Raw genomic sequence first — 23,959 nt, forward strand, 5'->3', positions numbered from 1 at the left:
GGCATATTATTTAAACAGAGGCGCATAAACCAGGTTCATATGGCAGAAACTCAACTCATAAACTAAACTCCATTAGACCTGAATATGTTCATTAACTGGTGTAAGCAAAAAAAAAAAAAAATCCCATTTGTTTATGGAATTTTAAGGGCAGAAAGGACTTGTGGTATAAGGCCCTTTTCAATGGGAAACACTATTTCCCACCCTTTTTTCTCTAAAAAAAAAAGCTCTTTTATCAAAATGTGTTTTACATGTGAGAGCTTCATAAAGCAGATAGGGAACAGGGCACATGTCCTGTGTAGTTTCTGGAAAAGAAAATTTAGGTGTGCATGCCAGGGGAAAAAGTGATCATCACCATTCTTATCACTATCCTACTAACCTACGATTGCTGACAAAACTACCTTAATCCTGTGCATGAGACCATCTATAAAGTTTACATGCATACAGAGGTGAGGAGCAAAGTTAAGGCAAGGGAAGAATTTGATATAAGTGAATGAATGAAAAAATGAATGAATTTTGTAGGGGAGTCAAAGGTACAGCCAGGAAAAAGAGTTCTTTAAGAGTGTGACATGCTTTACAGGCATTTACACAAGACTAAAACCAAATCTGACTGCTTATTCTTGTTCAGGCAGTTTTACCTACGATTCGGACATCTGCAGAAATGGTAACAAATTGGCCAGAAGTGAAGCTGAAACACTGAAACTTTTCCCCTTTTAAAGAAGAAAACAAAACATCACATAGCCTAAATAAAATGTAAAATAGATCTCAGGAAGAATCCTAAGAATTTTTTTTTTCAAACAGCCAAGATTAATTTCAAATATTTTGAACACACAGGCAATCATTTGCTTCCAATGGATAATTCATTCTGCTCCCTACTTACTCAGTGTAAAATCAATCTGTTCTGTTTGTATGACATAAACAACAAGCAGTTTCACAAGAATGAGGCAAACCATATGTGAAGGTGTTTAAGAAAACACAACAGGGAATACACTGTGCAAAGAAGCATCTGCATTTATTTCAATGTCAAATCACTTGTGTGTTATAAAAAATGAAAGTTTATTGTTTTTGCTAAAAACAATGTCACCACGGCACTGCGGCGCTTACAATTAACTCTTGCTTTCCTTCAAGCTCTCAGATTCATGTGTCCCCTATGGGAAGCAGGTGGAAATAAACCTGATGGTTTTTAAGCACTGTGATTTCAGTGCCAGTTTTAAGACTAATTTCATACACTGCCGAGTACATTATGGTTTAATGGAACTGCATCACTGACAATGGCTAATCCAGCCTCCCCAACCTGGCACCCCTCTGGAGGTTGTGGCAGTAGCAGTCAGCAGAGCTAACCATCACCAATGTCACTGTGGCTTATTGAGAGGGAGAGGGGTAAGACTGCAGCAAAGTTGGCACAGTGCAAATGCACCCATGTTGTTGTTTAGTCGTTTAGTCGTGTCTGACTCTTCGTGATCCCATGGACCAGAGCACGCCAGGCACTCCTGTCTTCCCCTGCCTCCCACAGTTTGGTCAAACTCATGCTGGCAGCTTCGAGAACACTGTCCAACCATCTCATCCTCCGTCGTCCCCTTCTCCTTGTGCCCTCAATCTTTCCCAACATCAGGGTCTTTTCCAGGGAGTCTTCTCTTCTCATGAGGTGGCCAAAGTATTGAAGCCTCAGCTTCACAATCTGTCCTTCCAGTGAGCACTCAGGGCTGATTTCCTTCAGAATGGATAGGTTTGATCTTCTCGCAGTCCATGGGACTCTCAAGAGTCTCCTCCAGCACCATAATTCAAAAGCATCAATTCTTCGGCGATCAGCCTTCTTTATGGTCCAGTTCTCACTTCCATACATCCCTACTGGGAAAACCATAGCTTTACTATACGGACCTTTGTTGGCAAGGTGATGTCTCTGCTTTTTAAGATGCTGTCTAGGTTTGTCATTGCTTTTCTCCCAAGAAGCAGGCGTCTTTTAATTTCGTAACTGCTGTCACCATCTGCAGTGATCATGGAGCCCAAGAAATTAAAATCTCTCACTGCCTCCATTTCTTCCCCTTCTATTTGCCATAGGAGGTGCCGTATATGCATTTGCACTGTGCAGACCTCCCTGCCCTCTTGCACCAGTGATGGGAGGTCAGGTAAGTTTTGCTGCCCCCACAACCTGCTACTGAGCTGCAAGCTGGCAATTCCCATTGGCCACAGGCAGCATAAAAGAGAAACACAACTGAACAAAATTCAAAAAAAAAATATTGCGACCGGGAAAATATAGGGGACAATCATAGCTGAACTGTATTTTTAACTTTTTAAACATAAACTGTATCACTGAGAATGGGGAAAGAATTGAGTTTCTGCTAGGCAAAAAAACGGAGGTGGTGAGAGTTTTCTGAAGTCATCAAATGAAATGCTTTCTGGGCACCAAAGACTCTTGTCTCCTACATGAGCATAAGGGCTCCTGCTCATGGAGGGAACTGGAACCCAGCAGAGGTTCCGCACTGGAGGATAGGGATAGTTCGGCAATTTCCACCAGCTCCCCACTCCCCTGCAGCCTCCTCCACAGCCAGCGGCATAGCTAAACACTCGGGTGCCAGGTGCGGCCCATATATCCTGCAGCCAGGGGCAGGGCGCGCTGCATGGAGCCTCTCCGACGCCTCTTCCTCAGCTGTAGGGCAGTTGGAGAGGCGGAGGGCAGGCACAAGTCCCACGCTGCCCAAACCACCATATCACTCCCAGGAGAGACGTGTGGCTCGGGCACACTGCAGGCCCCACAGTAAGTGCCGGCCCCCGTGGTGTGGCGCCCAATGCCAGCCGCGTTTCGTTAAATTTGTTGACTGAACTATAAAGTTTCATGAGCCCAATTTTTTTATTATTATTATTTTAAACTCATATTTTTGTCATTTTGTCACCCCCCCCTCAGTGATGACACCCACATCCCTCGCACCCCCTTCCTCCACCACTGTCCACAGCCACCTCCTGCACTGTTCTGGAAAGTTCCTCAGTCATCTGGTGCACTTTTTCAGGGGGTTGCAGAGGGACAGCAGAATTGGCTAGATGATATAGATATAGATATAGATATATAGATATATAGATATAGATATAGATATAGATATAGATATAGATATAGATATAGATATAGATATAGATATAGATATAGATATATAGATATAGATATAGATATAGATATAGATATAGATATAGATATAGATATAGATATAGTTAGATATAGATATAGATCACCTTCTTCACTGCGAGTGGAACTCCACCAGGGGCAGCCCAAGACATTTTGGTACCTGAGGCAAACCACAAAATTGTGCCCCTCCTCACTGTTAGGGACAAAAAGCAGTATGAAGAATGACACCAGGAACAAGGGGGGAGTAAATATCTACACCGGAATCTGCTGCCCCTGTGGTTCTTGCCACCCAAGGTGGTTGCTTCACCTACCTGATGGTTGTACCAGCCCTGAACTCCACTGAGCTCATCTTCAGATCTAGCTCAATGTGCCCGTGAAGTAAATGAGCAATAGATTGGGCCCTGTATGTCCTTTGCGGTTTGCAGACTCATTTTATAAAGATTTCAAGGCTTCTCCACTTAGGGCTTCACATATTATTGAAGTATACTATGAATTATAGCATTATGGAGACAAATATTGGCAGTGATAAGAGTAGCAGTTTTTGCAATCACTAAAAAAAAAAAAAGTTTCAGGGAAATCCTGTCTTAAAATACACACTTCTTGGCTCCTGTATTCCACTTTTATGTTATTTTCAATTTTATTTTTTTACAAGGCAAAGATAATGGGGCGCCAGGATACTGAAAAAGCCCAAACCATTTTCAAGGCCATTGTTAGCTGATAATTAATGCAGTACATGTATCACTTTGAAGATGGCTGGTAGTACAGTATTTTATGATAAATAGACTTTATGGGTTTTTTTTTAAAAGCAGGATTTTGTAAAAAGGCTACCCCAATAAATGATTTACCAGCTCCAGTAAAAGATCAAGGAAATTGCTCAGATTGCATCTCAGAGTATCTAAAACTCTGATGTTTATGGAAACCTAAAAAGCTCCTAGACCTAAAGCCCCATTATTTTTTATTTTTATTTTTGTCTCTAATCATCTAACATAATATATTGTTAAAGAACTAGTAGAGGAAGGTCTGGGATCAGAGAAAGGGAGCAGCCCTTCAGAGACAAGTTGGGGAGACAGTGCGGGAGCAGAGAAATGAAGAAGATAAACAATAGACAGCTTAGAGCCTGCCCTTTGTTGATCTCATTGCTACCCAGCATTGCATAGAATTTTTGTGCAGCAACACACTGATTTGCTAAGCCTCTGCCTCTAGGGTGCAGAGATGTTATTGCACTACAGTTCCCATCATCCCTGACCACTGGTCCTGCAACTAGGGATAATGGGAGTTATAGTCCAAAAAAAGCTGAAAAGCCAAGTTTGAGGAATCCTGATATAGCCCATCATTATCTACTCTGGCTGGCAGTAGCTCCCCAGGGTCTTTGACAGAGAATCATTTGGTTATCACATGCTGCTCAAACTTTTGGTAACTGGAAATGCCAGGGACCAAACCTGCAGCTTTCCACATGTGACACGCACAATGCTCTTTTGCTAAGCTATCATTCCCACCCCACAAAGCCACTGGTCCCTGCTTTCCTGCTAGGGCTAGAACTGGAAACTTCCTGCTCTATAAGCAACAGCTCTGAGTGACAATTCAACAAGCCACTCAGATGGAGCAGGGTATGGGTGGGCCACTGAATAGAGTTCCCAATTTTTGATTTGATAGCAACCTTCCTGGCAGCTGGTGAATCTAAGGTGGGCCAGTTATCAATAGACAAACAGTGGGATTTAGGGTAGAGCAAGTAAGAGAGTGGTAGAGCTGGGAAGGGCAGGGCGAATCACATAAATAAGAAATAATAATATTTGATTATCAAACAAATATTATTTGCAAAGATCAATCCCTTCTTATAAGGGATGGAACAGAGATTTGATCCCATTCGAATTTAAAAGTGAATGTACATAATTAGCACTTTCAATGCGCAAACTGAAACAAAGCCATCCTTTGACATTCACACCGAATTTTGCAATGCAGTTTTCCAGGCAAGTCGTGTCTACAAAAATCCATTCTATCAGGGGAAACGGATTTGCACAAATAAATAAATATTAGGGAAATTATGTATATCAAGAGAAATTTGCACTAAAATACTGCAGAATTTTCAGGATGATCTTTTTATGATAAAAATCACAAATAATGATGTAGAAATGTGGAGATCTGAATTTAAGATTGGAACAAAATGAGAAACAGGAATTGACAGATTCGCCCACTCCTACTTCCTTATTAAACTTCCTCCTGCCCGCTCATCATTTCATAATCAGATTCCGAAAGCAATAGCCTTAATTGTGCTCTTAAGTGCTCCACATGGGGCCAGTGGGGATTGTTTGAAATCATAACTGCCAAGGCGAGCATGTACCTCACATCTAATAAATCAGGCAGAAAAAGGGGCTGGCAGCATTTTGCCACTTCAGTCACTTCTGTTTTGAAATTTGCAACATGGGTTTGGGTTGGGGAAATAGATATGCACACCTTATTACGCTGGCATTATTATGCATGTCATCACCTACTCATAGTGGTCCTTTCCTCTCTTTCACTCTCTCTCTTAAATAAAAAAAAAGTGTCTAGGAAATGTTTCTGCACAAATTGTTAGCTTTGAAGAGACTAGGAGTTCTTGTAAGATGCTTCTCATAAGGTGGAGCAGGAACTCTGAAGCCAGGAGGAAAGAGGGCGAGAGAGAGAGGGGGGGGGGAGGCAGCATGTTTTGTCTAACTGAAAACTCCAGGCAAAACACTAAGGCTGGCAGAATATAAAATAAGGATTTGGCAAGAATCTTGTGGTTAGAGCAGCTACTTGTGCAGCTACTCTTTTAAAAAGAAATGCCCAGGGGTCTTTAATAACCACAAATGGCCAGGAACTCATTTTTATGGCTGATTCAAACGGCATCACTTCCAGCAACAAAAGAAATGAAATGTATTTTCTGATTCCAGAAATAATGAACAGCCCCGGTACTAAATCACCACTTATTTCAACTGTCATGTTTCCTTAGATAGTTTTGCTTCTATTGCCCCCGCCCCACCCTGACCTAAAGAGGGGGAAAAATCAACATGTTTTGCATAGTTCTACAGGAGTAAACCAAAAACAAACTGAAAAATCAGTTTGCTCACCATACGGAGAATCTGTGTTTCTCTAACTCCTCCAGATAAGATGTTACACGGAAAGCTGGTTCATCTAATCCGATCCCAGGACTTCCTTGGCCACACACGTTGCTCGGATCATTCTGGCTCGTCTAAAAATAACAGTCATAAATAAGGGAGATTAAATGACCAAAACAATGCACTAGAGATTTTACAACTCCTGTTTGAATGGCCTTGTTTGGGAACTACTTTATATATTTGAAATTATCTAGCGAACTCTGCAGTGCAGCACCATGGTTTTAACACACAAATAGCAAAGGAATTTGGTTAGCATTGACTCACACACTTTCATCTTTGTAAGTGCACCCAATTTGTCACTTGGTCCTTAAGAAATGGGGAATAAAACCCTAAATGTTCAGCCCGGGCAATAGATCTTTAGAGCAGATAGGATACAAAGTGGCTTTGCACAGTGATGAAACTGGATTTTTCTCTGCGAAACGACTGGCATATAACATAATTGCTGAGACCATTAGGCATTGGTCTAGGCCACAGCGCAACCACCTGCAACCCTGGAGTTGGTTAATAATGTCTTAATATTCTTGAACTGCAAGCCCATCATCCCCCAGCCAACATGGGCAATGCTCAAGGTTGCCTGGAGTTGTAGTCCAGCAATGTTTGGGGGTTGGTTCTAGACAACAGTGGTGGCTCATTTGGCAGCAGGGAGTGGAGGCAGTCATGTTCTCTCAGCAACAGCGGTGCTGCATTTGTTGCCATGTGGATGGGGTGAGGCAGAAGTGAGGCCAGGGGAACTTTGGTTAGGCAGCGGTGCCCTTGCAGGTGCACCTTTGGGGCTGCCCCCATCTCAACTCACCCCATCTCTGCCCTAACCAGCACAGCATTGTCACAATTTGCTGCCTCCCTTTAGAGCAAGTAGAACAATAGAAATACTTAACTGACCAATCGCATCAATTCGCCCCCCCCCCCCGAAAAAAGTCCTGCCCCCCCCAAATCCTGGCTACACCCATGCAAGCTACCACTGCTGGACGGTATGTAAACAGGAAAGTGGGACCCTCTATCAGGTACTCTTGGTTTTGTAGCCTCACTCCTGTTTTAGGAATTCCAAGTTACTACTGCCCCTTTTTGCCTCTTCAATGGGATATCATTCACATACAAGAAAAACAGGACTTCTAGTTAATGACACATCCTAATCCTGGCGTGCTCTGGTCCATGGGGTCACGAAGAGTCGGACACGACTAAACAACAACAACAACAACAAATTCTCATTATAATCCGACAGTTTGGGTGAGCCATAGATTACTACGTTCAGATGCAACAGCAAACTATGGTTTGCTTCTGGTTAGAAGTGGATGTACCTCATCCTGTATCTTCCCTTGTATTGCAGAGGAAGAGGGGAGGGGAAGAGGGAGCCGGAGTGCCAACTTGGTATTGCAACTGTGGGTGCCTGGGGTTGTGGGTGCCATGCAGCGTGCATGGCCCTAGCACTGAAATTTTGTGGGTGCTCAGCACCCAGGGCCCCAGGGAGTTGGCGCCTATGTGAGGGAGCATGTGAGCCTGCGGCAATCAGAGGTTTTGGCAAAGTCATCTGAATGCAGCATGGTGTTGCACATGCCGGTCTACAAGAAGTCTGAGATTTCAAAACTAGTTGCCTGTGCAAAGCGTTGACACACTCTCTGTAAGCTTATGAGTCAGAATTACAGCGTTCAAGATGCAAAGCAAAAAGGCATTAAAACGGATTATACGTGAACTTCACTGGGTTGTGTTTGATCATGCACATGACTCAGAACCAGATCTTATGTCAAAGGCATGAGGGTGTGGCTCCAGGAAGCTTTTACTTTCTCACAATGATTGCATGGGCATAAGCACTTTGTGCCCTTTAATAACAATACGTTAATAACTTAATTACACACAGTGCAATGCTCTGAACAACATCAAATAAGATGTCACTGTATTGCTCTTTAGGCCAACAAAACATCAGAAGAACAAAAATAGCAGTAATTAGGCTGAGGCATGGAAGTCCCTTAGAAGGCTCTGAACATCTCTCCTTCTCCAAATGTAACTTCTTACATTTTCCTCCAGCAAGGGTGCTTTTGTTTTCTGGGTTTTGTTTTAAAAGTACAGTGGACATGACTCAGAGGGAAAATGAGGTGCACTTAAACCCCATTGAAATAAACACCACTTAACTGCTTAGCTATGTGCATCCTTATTTATGAAGCTTTCTCTCCAAATGCTGGAGGTACCTAACAAATGCCAATATAAACAATCCAAATTTAATAAGTTAACTTAGACCAACTTATTAATTCATTTCAAGTTTATACCACCCTTCAATCATATTCCTGGAGCAGCTAACAGAAGAAAAATAATGTAGTATACATCCACTTACGACTATTGCTCTGGAACTATTTCACTTCATGAAATAATACTGCATTATCATAAATAATGGGTTTATTGCTCATACAAGCAATGGGTTGGTTTGAGACTTGTATTGGATGGAACTTTCCTAATGGAGAAGAAGGGGGTGTTCTTATCAGGTTCTGCATGCAGGCTTGTCATAGGCATCTGGTTGGCCATTTTGAGAACAAGATTTGGACGAAATGGGCCATTGACTTGATCCAGCAGGACTGTCTTATGTTCTTATGAAGATAGCCCTTCAAATATTAACTTCCCAAGGTTTATAGGACTTTACAGGTCATCCCTAGCCCCTTGTGTTTGATCTGGTAGCATATTAAATATTAGGTGTTTGGTACCATGCCTACAGACTTTGAAGAAGCATGAACTCAGGGTGAAAAGGAGAAATGAGCTAAGAGGAAGGCACATTTTGGAAACCCTCACCGTGTCAACTCCCACCCGGAAACCTATGTCCACACTGTGCAAGGACGTGTGGATCCAGAATTGGCCTCCACAGTCATGTACAGACTCACTGTTAAGACCATGTTTATGGAAGACAATCTTACTTGACTACAAGTGATTGCCAAAGAAGAGGAGGAGGAAGAAAACCATGCCTACAAGTATTTGTTTAGTGATGAAATTCCAGCGATTTTTGGGGGGAGGGGAATGCAAAAAGAAAGTACAAGAATTTAAAAATGGTTTTTGATGGGTTGGTCCTTTTCCAAAAGAGAATTGCTCAGTTTCACTATCATCGTATGATGGACTCTAAAACCCAAACACCCTTTTGAAGGGAGCAGGTAGAAACAGAAGTGAGAATACTCAATAAACCATAAAAGTTCAGCAAAGAACATAACCAGCTAATTACCACTTCAAAGATTGGCAGGTATTGGTGAGCTGTTAAGGGATTTATTTAGCCAAAGTCTTTGGCAGAGCGGGGAAAAGGTGTGTTCTGAGCCATAAAAAAGTTTTACTGGCATTGCTGAGTTCACAAAATGTCAGCAGTTTTCCTCCAGATGCACAAAAAAACCAAAACTCCACTGCAAGTCAAGGATGCCTTTTGAAATCACTGCAATTTATAAGGCAATTGTAGATATAGATGATAGGCAGATAGATAGATAATAAATAGATAGATGATAGATAGATAGATAGATAGATAGATAGATAGATAGATAGATAGATGATAGATAGATAGATGATAGATAGATAGATAGATAGATGATAGATAGATAGATATAGATAGAGATAGAGATAGAGATAGATAGATAGATAGATAGATAGATAGATAGATAGATAGATAGATGATAGATAGAAAGAAGATAGATAGATCCTTACTTTGCTATATATACCATGAGCTTCCTTCACTGGGACCAGATCACAATTCTTATCAGACAAACCAGAGTTGATTGGATATGGCTCATTTCCTAAGCAGAGAAAGCACAACAAATATGTAATTCAAATGGCTGAAAATATACTTGTTTCCATAATCATATTAGCATTAGCAAATTTTAAATAATTTAAGATTTATATCTTTAGCCTCAAGTATGCCGCCTGTATAATTCTCAATCACTTGCTTATAATGTTCACAAACTGAAACTAGTAATGACAACAACAAAAATACAGGCACAGCGGCCTACTATCGCTGATGTCCATGAGCTGGAACAAATGCAAGAAAACAGATTCAGGTATTAAACCCATCAAAATTATGTGCTTGCTTGCTTGTTTGTTTGCTGGTTGCTTGTTTTGGGAAGAAACATGCAGCACTTAACCAACTGTTGCATGAGATGCTTTTTCAAAGGCATAGGGTTAGCAAGGGACCCAAATTTCAGTAGTAAAATTCATGTGTCTGTTCTGTTTTGTTTCTCTTCTGTTTTGTTTCTGGTGCCCATGACATTGCTGATGATGAATAAGTAGAACTCAGATAACTCCCCTCTCATGCATTCAAAGTACACATGAGGGGAATGGCGAGGCTGTGCAGGCTAGCCCTCTCCTTACCCCACCGAACCCAGGGCAGATGCAGGGCCGGATTTGATGAGGCTCTAAGCTACTGAAGGTAATGGGACCCTTTATATGTCCAGCTGTCCTTTGTCAGAAACAAATTGTACTGTTTTTTGTGTTGAATATATGCTATATGGTAATTTATGGACCTAAAGCCATTTGCACATAATAAAATATGTATTTTATCAAAGTAATTGTTGAACTGAAATGCAATTAAGAAGTATATTTATAGTGAAATACAATTAAGAAGAAGTATATTAATTGTGAAATAATTATTAAGCTCTAACTTAAAATGATTTTTTTATTCATGTATGTAATGGTTCTAGGGGTTGCTCGTGCGTAAATCGGCACCACGCTTGGCTGAGTTACCTGGGTGAACCCTTTCTGTCCGGACAGCCACTCACCCGTGGCTGTCTCAATCGCTGGCAGAATCCGTCAGTGGGCGTTTCTTGAACTTCTTCCAGCAAAGAAGCTCTTTGACGCCTAGTCTCCGCCTACTCTCCCTGCGCGGAAGCCTTCTGCGCAGGGAGGGTGTGGGCAGCGGAGGGCCCGTGCTCTCCCCGCTGGTCTCCGGCGAGGAGTCATGGAGCCACCTCGCCGATTCCCCTATTTGCCCCCCTTCTCCACTAGTGTTACGCTGATTTCCTTCCCCAGAAGATGGGCTGCTTCTCTCCCTCCCGGTACGCTCTCCGGAATCCCTCTGGAGCCCTCCCTCTCCCTCTGGCTCCGATGGCAGTTCCCTGACAATGTATATCCAGTCTTTTTTTCTTTAAATTTTTTGGGGCCCCGAAGAGAGTGGGGCCCTAAGCTATACCTTGTTTAGCTTATACAGTGGTACCTTGGGTTACATATGCTTCAGGTTACAGATGCTTCAGGTTACAGACTCTGCTAACCCAGAAATAGTACCTCAGGTTAAGAACTTTGTTTCAGGATGAGAACAGAAATCGTGCGGAGGCAGCACGGCAGCAGCAGGAGGCCCCATTAGGTAAAGTGGTACCTCGGGTTAAGAACAGTTTCAGGTTAAGAAGAGACCTCCAGAACGAATTAAGTTCTTAACTCGAGGTACCACTGTATGTAAATCCGGCACTGGGCAGATGCTTTCAATGTACATCATAAGCAGCTCTTAGTGCACATCTAAGTATCATGGGTATCGTGAAATGACAGTCAATTGTTAGTCATTTAATCTATTATTGCCATATTTCCACTGTGTCATATTTATTGATTTATTGCCTCAGGTGACAGAATCATTGGATGGGTAATGGGTACTAACACCTTGATTTGGAAGGGGGGTGCCAGTTACTGCTTTGCCTTAGGTAGTGAAACGTCTTGGGTGGGTGAGCTTCCTTGAGGAGAGTTTTCCATAACTGTGACCACAGAACAGAAAAGCCCTAGTAGTCACCCACCATTACTGTTCACCATCGGGTTACCTCAATAAGGACTTCTAAAGGAGGCTCCCAAGTTCTGAAAGGCAAACCTACAGGTCAGAACCCGGAAAGGGGCCTTTTTGTTTGAGAGTTTCCTTCCCCCTGCTTTGTTTTTCCTGTTTTAGAAACTGAGCAACCATTGCTGGACTACACTGGTGGCGGCGGCAACTGACAGGAGGGAAACCCCTCCACCACCTGTGCTGTTGTGCCACCATTTTATAACACTTCCTTCCTTCTTCAAAGAAAATTAGGTCAGTCTGTAAAATATTAATTAAAGAGCTAGGTCTTAGAGAACTTAAGAACCTAAGGCGAGTGTGCTGGATCAGGGCAATGGCCTAATGTCTCGGACAGTGAGGTAGAACATAGCTTCCATGGTTAGTAAGCATTGCTGTGTGCTTCTGCCTCTCTAGCAACAGGAGAGAGAGAGAGAGAGAGAGAGAGAGGGAGAGGGAGAGAGGGAGCACTCTTCCAGATTACCTATTTATTGAGCCAGTGTGGTGTACTGGTTAGAGTGTTGGACTAGGACCTGGGAAACCAGGGTTCAAATCTCCACTTGACATGAAGCTCATTGGGTGATCTTTGGCCAGTTACTGTCTCTCAGTCTAACTTACCTCACAGGGTAGCTGTGGGGATTCACTGAGGAGGACAAAAATAATATTTGTTGCCCCAGCCACTCCATGTATGCCACCTTGAGCTCTTTTGAGGAAAAGGTGGGGTACAAATGCAATAAATAAATAATCCGATTTGCTTGCACAATGCTTGCTTGAAGGTTAGACTATGGTCTTTACTCAACATTCATTCTCATTTGTTTGCAGGGACGTTATATGACAACCAGCATTGATCCTGAATTCATCCTGATTTGTTTTGCAGTGGTTGTTGTACATCTTCCCGTTAATCATTTGTTCACCCCAAACTTTTCAGTGTCTTTTCTCCATCACTCTCCCAACCACAAATACATGTTTTTTAAAAATGTATTTGTGGTTTAATCCATATTCATTGAGTAAACCTAAATTTCTCATATGAGTTTCCACAAAATACAGAGAGCCTGGAGATGAAGAGGGAAAGGGGAAAGAAAGGATTGGTTTGCCTGAGTGAGACGTTGGAGAGGAAAACAAATTGAATATACTGTTGCTGAATGATTTTCCTGTGGGCGGTTGTGCTTTGGTTGGTGGAGGGTTTTTTTGAGCTTGTATTCTTCCCTTTATTTTCTGTATCACTGAGCTCATTACTTTTAACTCTAGATAGATTTCCTGGTAAAACACAATGTACTTCTTCAGCAGCCATAAACTGTGAGGAGCTGCTTAAATTAAAGATCAATAAAAAAATTACAGGAGGAGAAAAGAAAATGTGTCATAAATAAAAAAAAGAGATGCTCTAAAAAAAAATGCTGTGCAATTAAACACAATGAAAATCTGAAATGAAATTAAATTTTGTTGTAATACATTTCCCATTCTTTTCTTCAAGAAAATTACCTCAGAAGTGGAAGGGATTTCTCTTCCCCTCCCCCTCCCCCTCCCTACGTAATTTAAATGTTAAGCGGCCAGATGTGTGTCTCATGCTTGAAGAGTTGAAGCTTTGCATTATTTAGCATATTAAGATTCACAGAATTTAAAAAAGGCTTCCTTTATTGCCTGAAGGTTCTAATTAAGTAAACCTTAGCTTGGTACATTTAAAACTTGCAATACAAGAGATTTTGCTTCTTTCTTGGATTTTTCTTTCTGTTCTTACTACAGGCACATCAGTATAATAAATGTGGAAAATACTTAAGATGCTATAATTTTTCTTTGGCTTGAGGAATTAAACCTATCTATTACTTTAAGAAGATTTTAATAGAGCCAGCAATCAGAAAGACATCTAACGGCTCCAGACTACCTTTTTTTTTATCATAGGAGTTTTTCATAGTTGCTAGAGAGGAAATGTGGCTTGTAAAATTCTATGTAAAAATTCCCTCTCATATACACACTACTACTCAGCAAATTAGCCCCATGAAAACAAAAACGAGAATTGCGCATTTCGTCTCTGCTAAACTGCATTCTCTCTTTTTAATAACATTTTATAATTGACCGCAAAATGCTATAAAGTGCTAATTAGATGCCCTATCAACTATGAGATGATGGAAGGAGTAGAACAGCTGCACTAGAAATTGTAATTAAAATGAAAATCCCACTGACAAGTCTAGGGACAATTATAAACTATACCCAAACATAAATATTTCTGCTTTCTTAGAAAAACAATGGGGGGAAAAGATCCAACATTGCCACTTTGCTGTAATTATTTTAGTAAATCAGCTCCAAAATCATTACATTCTTTGGCCTCCTGCATTTTCTTAAACCCACTGATTTTACAAGATTAAAAGCAGATTTCAGATTATCAGGTAAAAGGGCATGGTACAGTCCTCTGAATACATTCCAGAATGCAGCTAAGGGACTACGTCTTGAAGTATGATGGGAGACAAGGGAATGACACTTTTCTCCTGGACATCTCAGTGTCTTTCGATACAATTGACCCATATATCCTTCTGGAACAGCTATCCAATTTGGGAGTTGGGGCACTGCTTTGCTGTGGCTCCATTCTTACCTGAACAGTTGGCCCCAGAAAATGGTGCCGGGGATTTATGTTTGGTCCCTTGGGGTTCCACGAGGACAATCTTATTCTCCATCCTATTTAATATCCACAAGAACCTGCTGGGTGGGGACATCTGGAGTTTGAAGCATGCTGTCATCAATATGTGGATAACACACAACTCTATTTCTCCCTTTTTTTCCTCAGCAGATACAGTGGTGGATGTTCTAAGGCAGGTGCCTGTCTCCAGAAATGGACTGGTTGAGCGCCAACAAGCTGAGGCCAAAGCCAAACAAGATGAAGATGCTGCTTGTAGATGGTTCCCTTGGTCCAGATCGGATATACAGAGGGCTGCACTCACCCGAGATGATCACATTTGGAGCTATATCCACCATTGTCCCTGGAGGCAAAAGTGGCCTATGTTGCATGGAATTCACTTTGCCACCTTAGTCTGGTGCCCCAGGTACATCCCTATCTGGATGAGGATATCTTAGCATCAGTAAACTATGTTCTGGAAACCTCCTGTCTGGATTACTGCAATGTTTTATATGTGAGGTTGCCTTTGAAGGTGGTCCAGAAAGTTCAGCAGTTGCAGAATCTGGCTGCATATTTACTACCAAAGACCAGGCATTCACAACCTTCCACACTTGTCCTTGCATGCCCTGACTGCCAGTACATTTCCAAGCCAAATTCCAGGTGCTAACATTAACCTATAACCTAACGCAGCTTCAGGACCCCAGTACCTGAAGGAACGCCTCTTCCCATATAAGCCTACTTAGATATCAAGATCATATACAGAGGCCTTTCTTAGGAGGCCTCCTCCATTGGAAGAGTGGAGGATGGTAGTGAGGAAAAAGGACCTTTTCAGTTGTGGCTCCCTGACTACATAATGCTCTCCCCAGGGAAGCTCACCTGGTGCCTTCTGTGGCAGTTTTTTGGTACCAAGCAAAGTCTCCCCCGGCTTAGTCTTTTTGGGTTTTTTAGCAGTTTCATTAGTTTTAACAGTGACACTTTTTAAGGGCTTTGGAGTCAACATTTTTCTTCTGCTGACAGTTTTTAAATGTTGCTTCTTGGAGTTGTAATTTGGATGGGGAAACATAATTATTATGATTTATTAGATTTATATACTGTCCATCATCATAAGATCTCAGGGCAGTTCACAGAATAAAATACAGGATAAAAAACAAGTAAATAAGTAATAAAGGTAAAGGTAAAGGGACCCTGACCATTAGGTCCAGTCGTGACTGACTCTGGGGTTGCGGCGCTCATCTCGCTTTATTGGCCAAGGGAGCTGGCGTACAGTTTCAGGGTCATGTGGCCAGCATGACTAAGTCACTTCTGGCGAACCAGAGCAGCGCACGGAAACGCCATTTACCTTCCCGCCAGAGCGGTACCTATTTATCTACTTGCACTTTGATGTGCTTTCGAACTGCTAGGTTGGCAGGAGCAGGGACCGAGCAACGGGAGCTCACCCCATCACAGGGATTCGAACCGCCAGCCCTCTGATCGGCAAGTCCTAGGCTCTGTGGTTTAACCCACAGCGCCACCTGCATCCCACAGCGCCACCTGCGTCCCAAATAAGTAATACAAAACAGCAAAACAATACCCCCCTCCTTCCCACAGACACATTTAAAAGGCTGCAGAATATTAATCAGCCAAAGACCTGGTTGAAGAACTTTTTCTCCTGGCACCTAAAAATATATAATGAAGGCACCAGACGAACCACTGGTGTTCTTATGTAATTTTTTTTATGGATTGTTTTTATTGTATTTCCTATTTTGTATGTTGCAATTCGCCTAGGAGCTCAAGGTGACCCACACATTTTAAAATGATAACAATAATTGTTGCTGCTGCTTCTGCTGCTGTTTCCTGTGGTGGGGATTTTGTTATGTGATGTGTACACCGGGCTCTTATTAGAGAACAGTTTCTAGAAAACAGGCTAGAGCAACTGAAATGACAAGACACCAATTTCTTTTGCGACATAAATAAAATGATATTATCTGCCCGAACCCAAGACCCTACCCATGCACAATCTATCTAGGCATGGGGAAATGGAGGATGCAAACTCCGTTATTTCAGCAAATGTCACTGACCCCTTTGAAACACTGCCTATAAGGAATTATTGATAGGAGCAGCTTCTGGCGTTTTATCAAGTAATTATGTTTACATCCTATATATACAGCAGACACAGAGAAGCAGGCTGCATGCTGGAAGCCATAGGCCCCTTGAAGTTGTATAGAATGGGAAGTGGAATAAGGAAAAGCCTGCTGCATTGCCACAGCAATTGCTTCATAAGTCAGCTAGGGAGCATAAATGTCATCTCTCCTAGGGCCTTTCCAGCTGATACAAGCTTCACACTCCCCTCTTAGCTCCCTTTGAACATGAGATCCATCCCAGAACCAGCAATGTGACCCAACATCCTGAATGAAGCCCACAAGCCATGTCTGGTGGCTCAGTGGAGTACGGAGTGGATCAGTTGTCAACCTATTTCAGTCCCTTGCTAATTTCACGCACAGTGGTACCTCGGGTTACATATGCTTCAGGTTACATACGCTTCAGGTTACAGACTCCGCTAACCCAGAAATAGTACCTCAGGTTAAGAACTTTGCTTCGGGGTGAGAACAGAAATCGTGCGGCAGTGGTGGGAGGCCCCATTAGCTAAAGTGGTCTTCAGGTTAAGAACAGTTTCAGGTTAAGAACAGACCTCTGGAACAAATTAAGTACTTAACCCGAGGTACCACTGTATGTGCATAAAACCAGCTCTGTCTTGTTCCATTTGTGGGTGAATTGTTTTTTTTTGGGGGGGGGGATCCTCAAAAATCCACTGGGTTTTACCCTCATTTCCCTCACTCATTCACTTCCCAAAAAAGTTACAAGGAGGTCTGAGTTGTGCTTTTCTTTCTTTCTTTCGTTCTTTCAACACTTTATAGCTACTTGGCATAGCTAGTAAATACACCATGGTCGCACAGTTAAAAGAAACTTTAAAAAAAATGCTCCTTGGAAGTAACCATACATCATAATGTGGAGTGTCACTTCCTGGGAGCATATATTTTTTTAAGCCACGGAGGAAGTATTAGCTGCTTTAAGCAGCTGTAAAAGGTTAGCAGAGGGAAGCCCTCAGACCACTCCTCATAAGTACAGGACAAGCCTAAAGGCATGGATCAGTTTATGGATTAGGTGGTGTAATCTGCAAATTTGTGTTCTGATCCACACACACAGAAACAGCACAATAGTTTGAAAATGTATTTTCCCATGGCTGCTGGAAGATGAGAGTTTATTCCGTTCATCTGAGCTGCAAAATGATTTTAAGATCATGAATTAGGCAAGCTATGTGGGGAAGGAGACCTCTGTTAGCAAAGAGATGCTGCTAATAATACTGGTGTGAGGAGAGAAAGGGGAGAGCAGGAGACATCATGATCTGCAAATATAAACCGCCAAATAAAATGCAAAGGGGTGTAAAAATGTCGTAGAAACACCACCTCTAATCTGATGTTGTCAGTACACTCCACACACACCTTGTAATTGCAAACACATTGAGCCTAGACACACACACACACACACACACACACACACACACACACACAGTGTTTTAGAGAGCGGCACGTCTTTTCTGTACCTTTTCTGCAGGGCTCTGTTTGATCCTTCACATTTGATTTAAACTTGTCCGTGGCTTCGCCTGCCTAGTGAAATAATTGACAGACGGTATCGTTGGGGGTGTGGAGATGTGTGTTTTCATAATCGAAAGACATATGCAAAGCAAATCTATTTTCAAAGTGTTAGCAAATTATCTGGAGCGATAAAAGCTCTGACCTGCTGGAAACATTTCAAGAGCTGGTCCTTTCTTTTCGTCCGAGTTTCTTTTGACACGCACCGTTCCCAACCTTCTGCACCATTAAACTGCTTTCCCACTTCCTTTTCAACAGTGGGAATACTTCCCTTATGGGTGTCAGAATCTCTCGGAGAGGTCAAAGGTTGCCCTGCGGAGGAAATAACAAGCTGTGAAATGTAAAAGAACAATTCCTTCCACATGTTTCCTCGCTCCGAGAACAGCAAAGCACTGTCAGCCACCATCACTTTGGGATGGCCCAGGCCCTTGCAAAACAGCTCTGTCAAAACAAATTTACCATTAAAAGACCCGTGCAACTGTTTAAAGCTTTTTACTACCCCTCCAGTAGATGAGAACGTTGTTCACTGAAACCAAATGGGGTGCATTAAAAGTGACGACACCAGAGAAAGATGAGCCTGGCGTGGTCCAGCTAAAGCGAAAGAGGTGTGTGTACACATGGATGTGAATGCATTGTTTCAATTTGCAATGGGCAGCGTGTGCTTCCCTTAAAATGGAACACTTTGGCTGGTTTGATTGCTCAAAAAACAATGACATGTCATAGGAAGTTTCCACATGGGGGCTTTATCCCACAAAAGGGTTGTTCAGATCCAATGTTTCTGTGTATGTGATTAGCTTCCATAGTTTCCATTTTCCCCCCATCATGGATCATCGTTGCTATTCTTGCCACTTGCCATCCACTCCAGTGGGTGGAGCTTGATGGAAGGTTTTATCTCTGCTGTGCTTGTCTTCCCTTTTCCATAGTCACTCCTCTCACACCTTCCACTTCCTTCTCCCATTTTCAGCATGCAAGTTGGTATTTCTGCACCTTTATGCACACATCTTTACCAAAAAAAAAAAAAAATCACCAGAAGTGCCCAAGATCACAATAACAAATGTTACCAGTCTATTTCTGTCAGTTCTGCAATCCAAGACACATTCCAGCCTGGACACCGAAGTCCAGCTCCGAGCATAGCTGTCAACGTTTTCCTTTTTTTAAGGGAAATTCCCTTATTCCAAATAGTATTCCTTGCAAGAAAAGGGAAAAGTTGAAAGCTATGGCTCCGAGGGCCTTCACTGGGAGAAGTGAGGTTACAGGGAACCAGCCAGAGGGCCTTCTCAGTAGTGGCGCCCGCGCCATGGAATGCCCTCCCATCAGATGTCAAGGAAATAAACAACTATCTGACATTTAGAAAACATCTGAAGGCAGCCCTGTTTAGGGAAGTTTTTAATGGCTGATGTTTTATTATGTTTTATATGTGCTAGAAGCCACCCAGAGTGGCTGGGGAAACCAAACTAGATGGGTGGGGTATAAACAATAAAAAAAAAATTAATGTTATTGTTTTGTTTCTATTATCATTTTAAAATGACAGAACTTCCACATTAGCAGGTCCTTGCAACAAAAAAACAAGGGGTGGGAGGGAAATCTGTTTAAAGACAAATCTACCTATTACATGCATCCTGAAGCAATATGTGAACCCACAACACAGATAGCCTTTGAAATCAGCATGTCTCCCAACAGTGTGATACGGTTCTCCATCCAAAAAAATGTGTCCAATAATGTGTACTAGAGTACATGCATTCTTGCATGTATTAGTGAAATTGCATACAAATGTGTTCATAAGCCATCAGACCAAAAAAAGAGAGAGAGAAGCTGTACCAAGCAGAAACTGACCGAAACTGTGTCCACTCCTATTTTCTACGCATGTCACACTCAACCTAATGACATATATTTCTCCAGCATAAATTGTTGGGCTGGATTTGTGTCTGTTAGTTTATTAAACACGAGGTGAGAGAAATCAGCTTCTGCTAAATCACCTCCTTGCTTTTGTGTTGGTTCTCTATTTTCCCTACTACTTGCTCGCAGTTTAATTGGATAGACATGCTTTCAGATTTCAACAGGAAGGAACAACAGGGAGTTGCATCTGACAATGGCATTACTCATGTTATGATAAATGCATCACCTGACAGAATTTGAATCAGAGATCAAAAGGTGCTCAGACTTGAGAACACACGCAAAGTGGATTATTCGAACGTCTTCCTCCTTGCAAAACACCACATTACTTTACAGGTATAGAATCTCTCTCCACCCCCCACTGCCAACTTTCAAGTGTGAATGAGCTGTCAATGTCTTTTTCACAACTAAGACACCTGCTATTAGAATCTAGTCTGGGGCCCATGTTGAATTTCACAAAAAGGCTGCCTTCAGATTGTGTTGTGTCTTGATAAGAAATGAATAATCACCACCCCACTCCTTACACTAAACATTACCCTGTGTTTTTTTAAAATCATTTTCCTGAATGATCTGCTTCACTTCTCTTTAAACATGATAGCTCTCTGATGTTTTATTTATTGTTTATGACTATTTTGTTATGTACTTTTTTCACATTGTAAACCTCCTTGAGCATGGTTTGAACTGTGGAAAGGCAGCATAAAAATAAGATTATGTAGGTATCGAAATATGTTTTCCGCCAGCATTATGAAGCAAATTATATAGTGATTAGTCTCTTATAAGACTGTTCCAGTGCTTTTTTTCTGGGGGGGTGCAGGGGCACGTATACCCCTAAACATTTTGTGAATCTAAGTTTGGCCTCATTGAGGGGCAGTATTTCAATATGAGTAGGAAAATGAGAGTACCCCTAAACTTTTTTAGAAAAAAAGCACTGGACTGTTCTAACACCTCAGAGAATCTTGTTAAAGACTATAAGTACCCTCCTGATTTGCAAGAGACTTTTCTTACTGGGTACATTTTCTGACTTGCATTTTAGCATTAGCAAAGTTTTATGTTGTGTCCTAATAGATTAAAGACGGTATTTATAAGATCTATCAATGGGCAACAGCTTGCTGCAGATCATAAATGCATTTGTTCTGTCGGAAATGGCAACGCTGTACATTTCATCACGTGGTCCCTAGTTCCCTAAGGTTTGCTCCTTTAATTGTAAATAGCCAGAAAGTCATCAAGCTGGTGTTTAATAAACTTTTAATTTGAAATGGATTACCACATGTTGTGTTTGTTTGCCCATTATTAAATCTCTTAGCAACATATCACCAGCAGAAACAGCATACTGTAGCACGGCACTGATATATATTAGAAAACAAACCCACAGGGAGATATTAACAGCTAATAATATCTTTAAAGAAGGCTCCAAGTAAATAAATAAACACAAATGATTATTATTCTGAAGGATTTCTGTTGTGTCAGTGGTTGCAAGCTGGGGGGTGTAAGGCTTCAACGTTCAGCACATCTTACCTTTTGTTATGCACAACTGCACATGGATGTCAGTTGCATAATTATCTTACGGTGCTGTGCATCTATATCTGCACATTTACATGGCGTAGCATAACATATGCAATACATACACATGTACTTTCAGGGAAGGATTATATATCTAACTGGGAAAATATACTGATTAAAGGTCTTTGAAAGCAGCTCCTGGGTTAGAGTAGAAAACAGCAAGAACCCCCTCTCTCTCACACACAACCTCATTTTCGACTATCCCTGTCTGGTTCCTGGTATTCTTGGAGTACACTCTGAGCATGAGCATTCAGAGTTTGACAGATGGGAGGCTGAGAGCTGACACTTAAACAAATATCATACAGCATAAGTACATGAGTTTCAAAACTAGGGCATTTATGGGCTAATGTAGACATAATAAAGCATGAAGACCCTGATGCCTACTGAAACTGCCCTTGGGTATTTTATGGTGGCAATCACCCCCCTCCCACTCTCAAATCCATGGACACATCATGGCCTTCATGTCCAATGATTTCCCCAACCTGATGTCCTCCAGATGTTTTGGACTACAACTCCCATCATCCCAGACGATTGGCATGCTGGTGGGGGCTGAGGGAAGTTGTAGTCCCTGGAAGGAACCAGGTTGGGGAAGGCTGACCTCAGTCAAGAAAGGGAACCTGGTGCTCTCCAGATGTTGGTGGCCTTGAACTTTCACCAGCCACTGCCTGTACTGGCTGGGTTGATGGTAGCTGGACTTCAGCAACATCTCAAGGACATCAGGTTCCCCATTCCCATCCTTGATCATCTTACCACTTGGATGGAGCTTGTCACTCAACTGAGAATGGTGCTTTCTACCACAGCAGATGTGGCTCCCTTCTTTGCATGGCTGAGGCGCTAGCCATGGAAAAGGAGAGACTGCATTATAACTGCCTTTATAGTGCAGACAATTATCCATGACTTCATTACTCTCTGAGCACTAAATAAGTGAAAAGCTGGAGTCGGTCAAACTTTCTAACACCCAACATTGAGTGAAGGTGGAAGAGAATTTTTAAAATATGAAAACCAAGGTGACGTGTCCCTCACAATAAAGGATACCTGATATGTCTCCTGTTTCCTGAGAAATATTGATTTATTTAAAAACAAAAAACAAAGAGTATCTAACCTTGAAGTGAGGCAAAAGAACATATTGAATGGCAGTGTGGTAGGCATGAACTTTTTAGTCCATTATCTTGTAGTCCGCCTGTTGTTTCCTTCTTCAAGACTCTATCCTCAGCAATGCTTGAATATGCAAGGTCTGAAGAGAGCTGTAGGGCTGCCTCATATTTGTTCTGCTCATCTGAATACCGCGGTAGTTTAATTATCTGATAAGAGAAAACCCTGTTATATGAATAGGTCAGCCATATGCAAAATTATTCTTCTAATATTCTCAAACTTTCAATCAAAAAGGTTGATCTACAATTCTGTGGAAACGCCCACTGCAGGGGTCCGCCAGTCATTAGTTTCTTCTTAATTCACATAATTCCTGTTCTAAATGCTCTCAGTGTGCAGTGCAATAATTTAAAGACACAACTGTCCGTCAATTTGCGGATCCAATGATCCAATTATTCCCCCACAGCCACAAGCCTCAATGGGTCCTTTAAAACTGACTTTGAAGTTCAAGTATGAAAGCAATTTCCAAGTCTTACAGTTTTAAATACTGCATTACAGCATAATATAGCCACAACATATTTTCAACAGGGCTTTGGTTTCTGAACAAGTTGCCTGCCCCTGGTGTAAAGGCTGAGAAAGATGGGCTTCCCTCAAGGTGCACTGCTAAAGCATATCCCTTCCATCATTGCTGTAAGAAGGAAACTGTTTCACATGAATGTTGCTTTTAACCTTAAAATAACCTTAAAGCTATATTATAACAAATAGGTAGAGAGATTTGCTGTAAGGGTGGATGCAGATTAGGAATGCTGTTTCCTACCAACCTGGAAATAGAGGTTGCACAGCCAGTGATCCAAGTCAGAAGAAATCCATTTTTCAATTTTTTGGAACCTATCAATTTTAGAGTTGTAGTGGCCTCTGAGGAAAGGACATTTAAACTTCCCATCCACTGTGTCCAAATTGTTATTACACAAAGGAAATGCTCCCCAGCCCACAACTCGGTCAATGCAAGTATTGCTCCCGCGAAGGAGAAAGAGTTCAAACAGAAGTATCTCTCCAGGCTTCCCATCCTTTCTGGCTGGAACCTCCTATTAGAAAGAGGAAGGATCAACGATATGCATATTTGGAAGAATGCCAACATAGTTTAAGAAAGGTTTTGCAAACAATGTCAGATAATAGCAGGCATAAATCTCAGAGGGT

General features: G+C 41.9%; 1 protein-coding gene across 1 annotated transcript in view; it reads right to left on the reverse strand.

Annotated features, from left to right (window-relative positions):
* The window catches only part of LOC307219525 (uncharacterized protein), a gene marked incomplete at its 5' end in the record, with an annotated part of 140,584 nt that overhangs the window by 71,393 nt on the left and 45,232 nt on the right, over positions 1–23,959 (reverse strand). The window contains 4 exons of the mRNA XM_079982785.1: positions 6,199–6,320; positions 9,907–9,995; positions 18,172–18,235; positions 18,366–18,532. Of these exons, the coding sequence (XP_079838911.1) occupies positions 6,199–6,320; positions 9,907–9,995; positions 18,172–18,235; positions 18,366–18,532 (442 nt within the window). The remainder of the gene's footprint in view (positions 1–6,198; positions 6,321–9,906; positions 9,996–18,171; positions 18,236–18,365; positions 18,533–23,959) is intronic.

The sequence above is a fragment of the Podarcis cretensis genome (assembly GCF_951804945.1).
Source record: "Podarcis cretensis genome assembly, chromosome: 7".
Classification (NCBI taxonomy): Eukaryota; Metazoa; Chordata; class Lepidosauria; order Squamata; family Lacertidae; genus Podarcis; species Podarcis cretensis.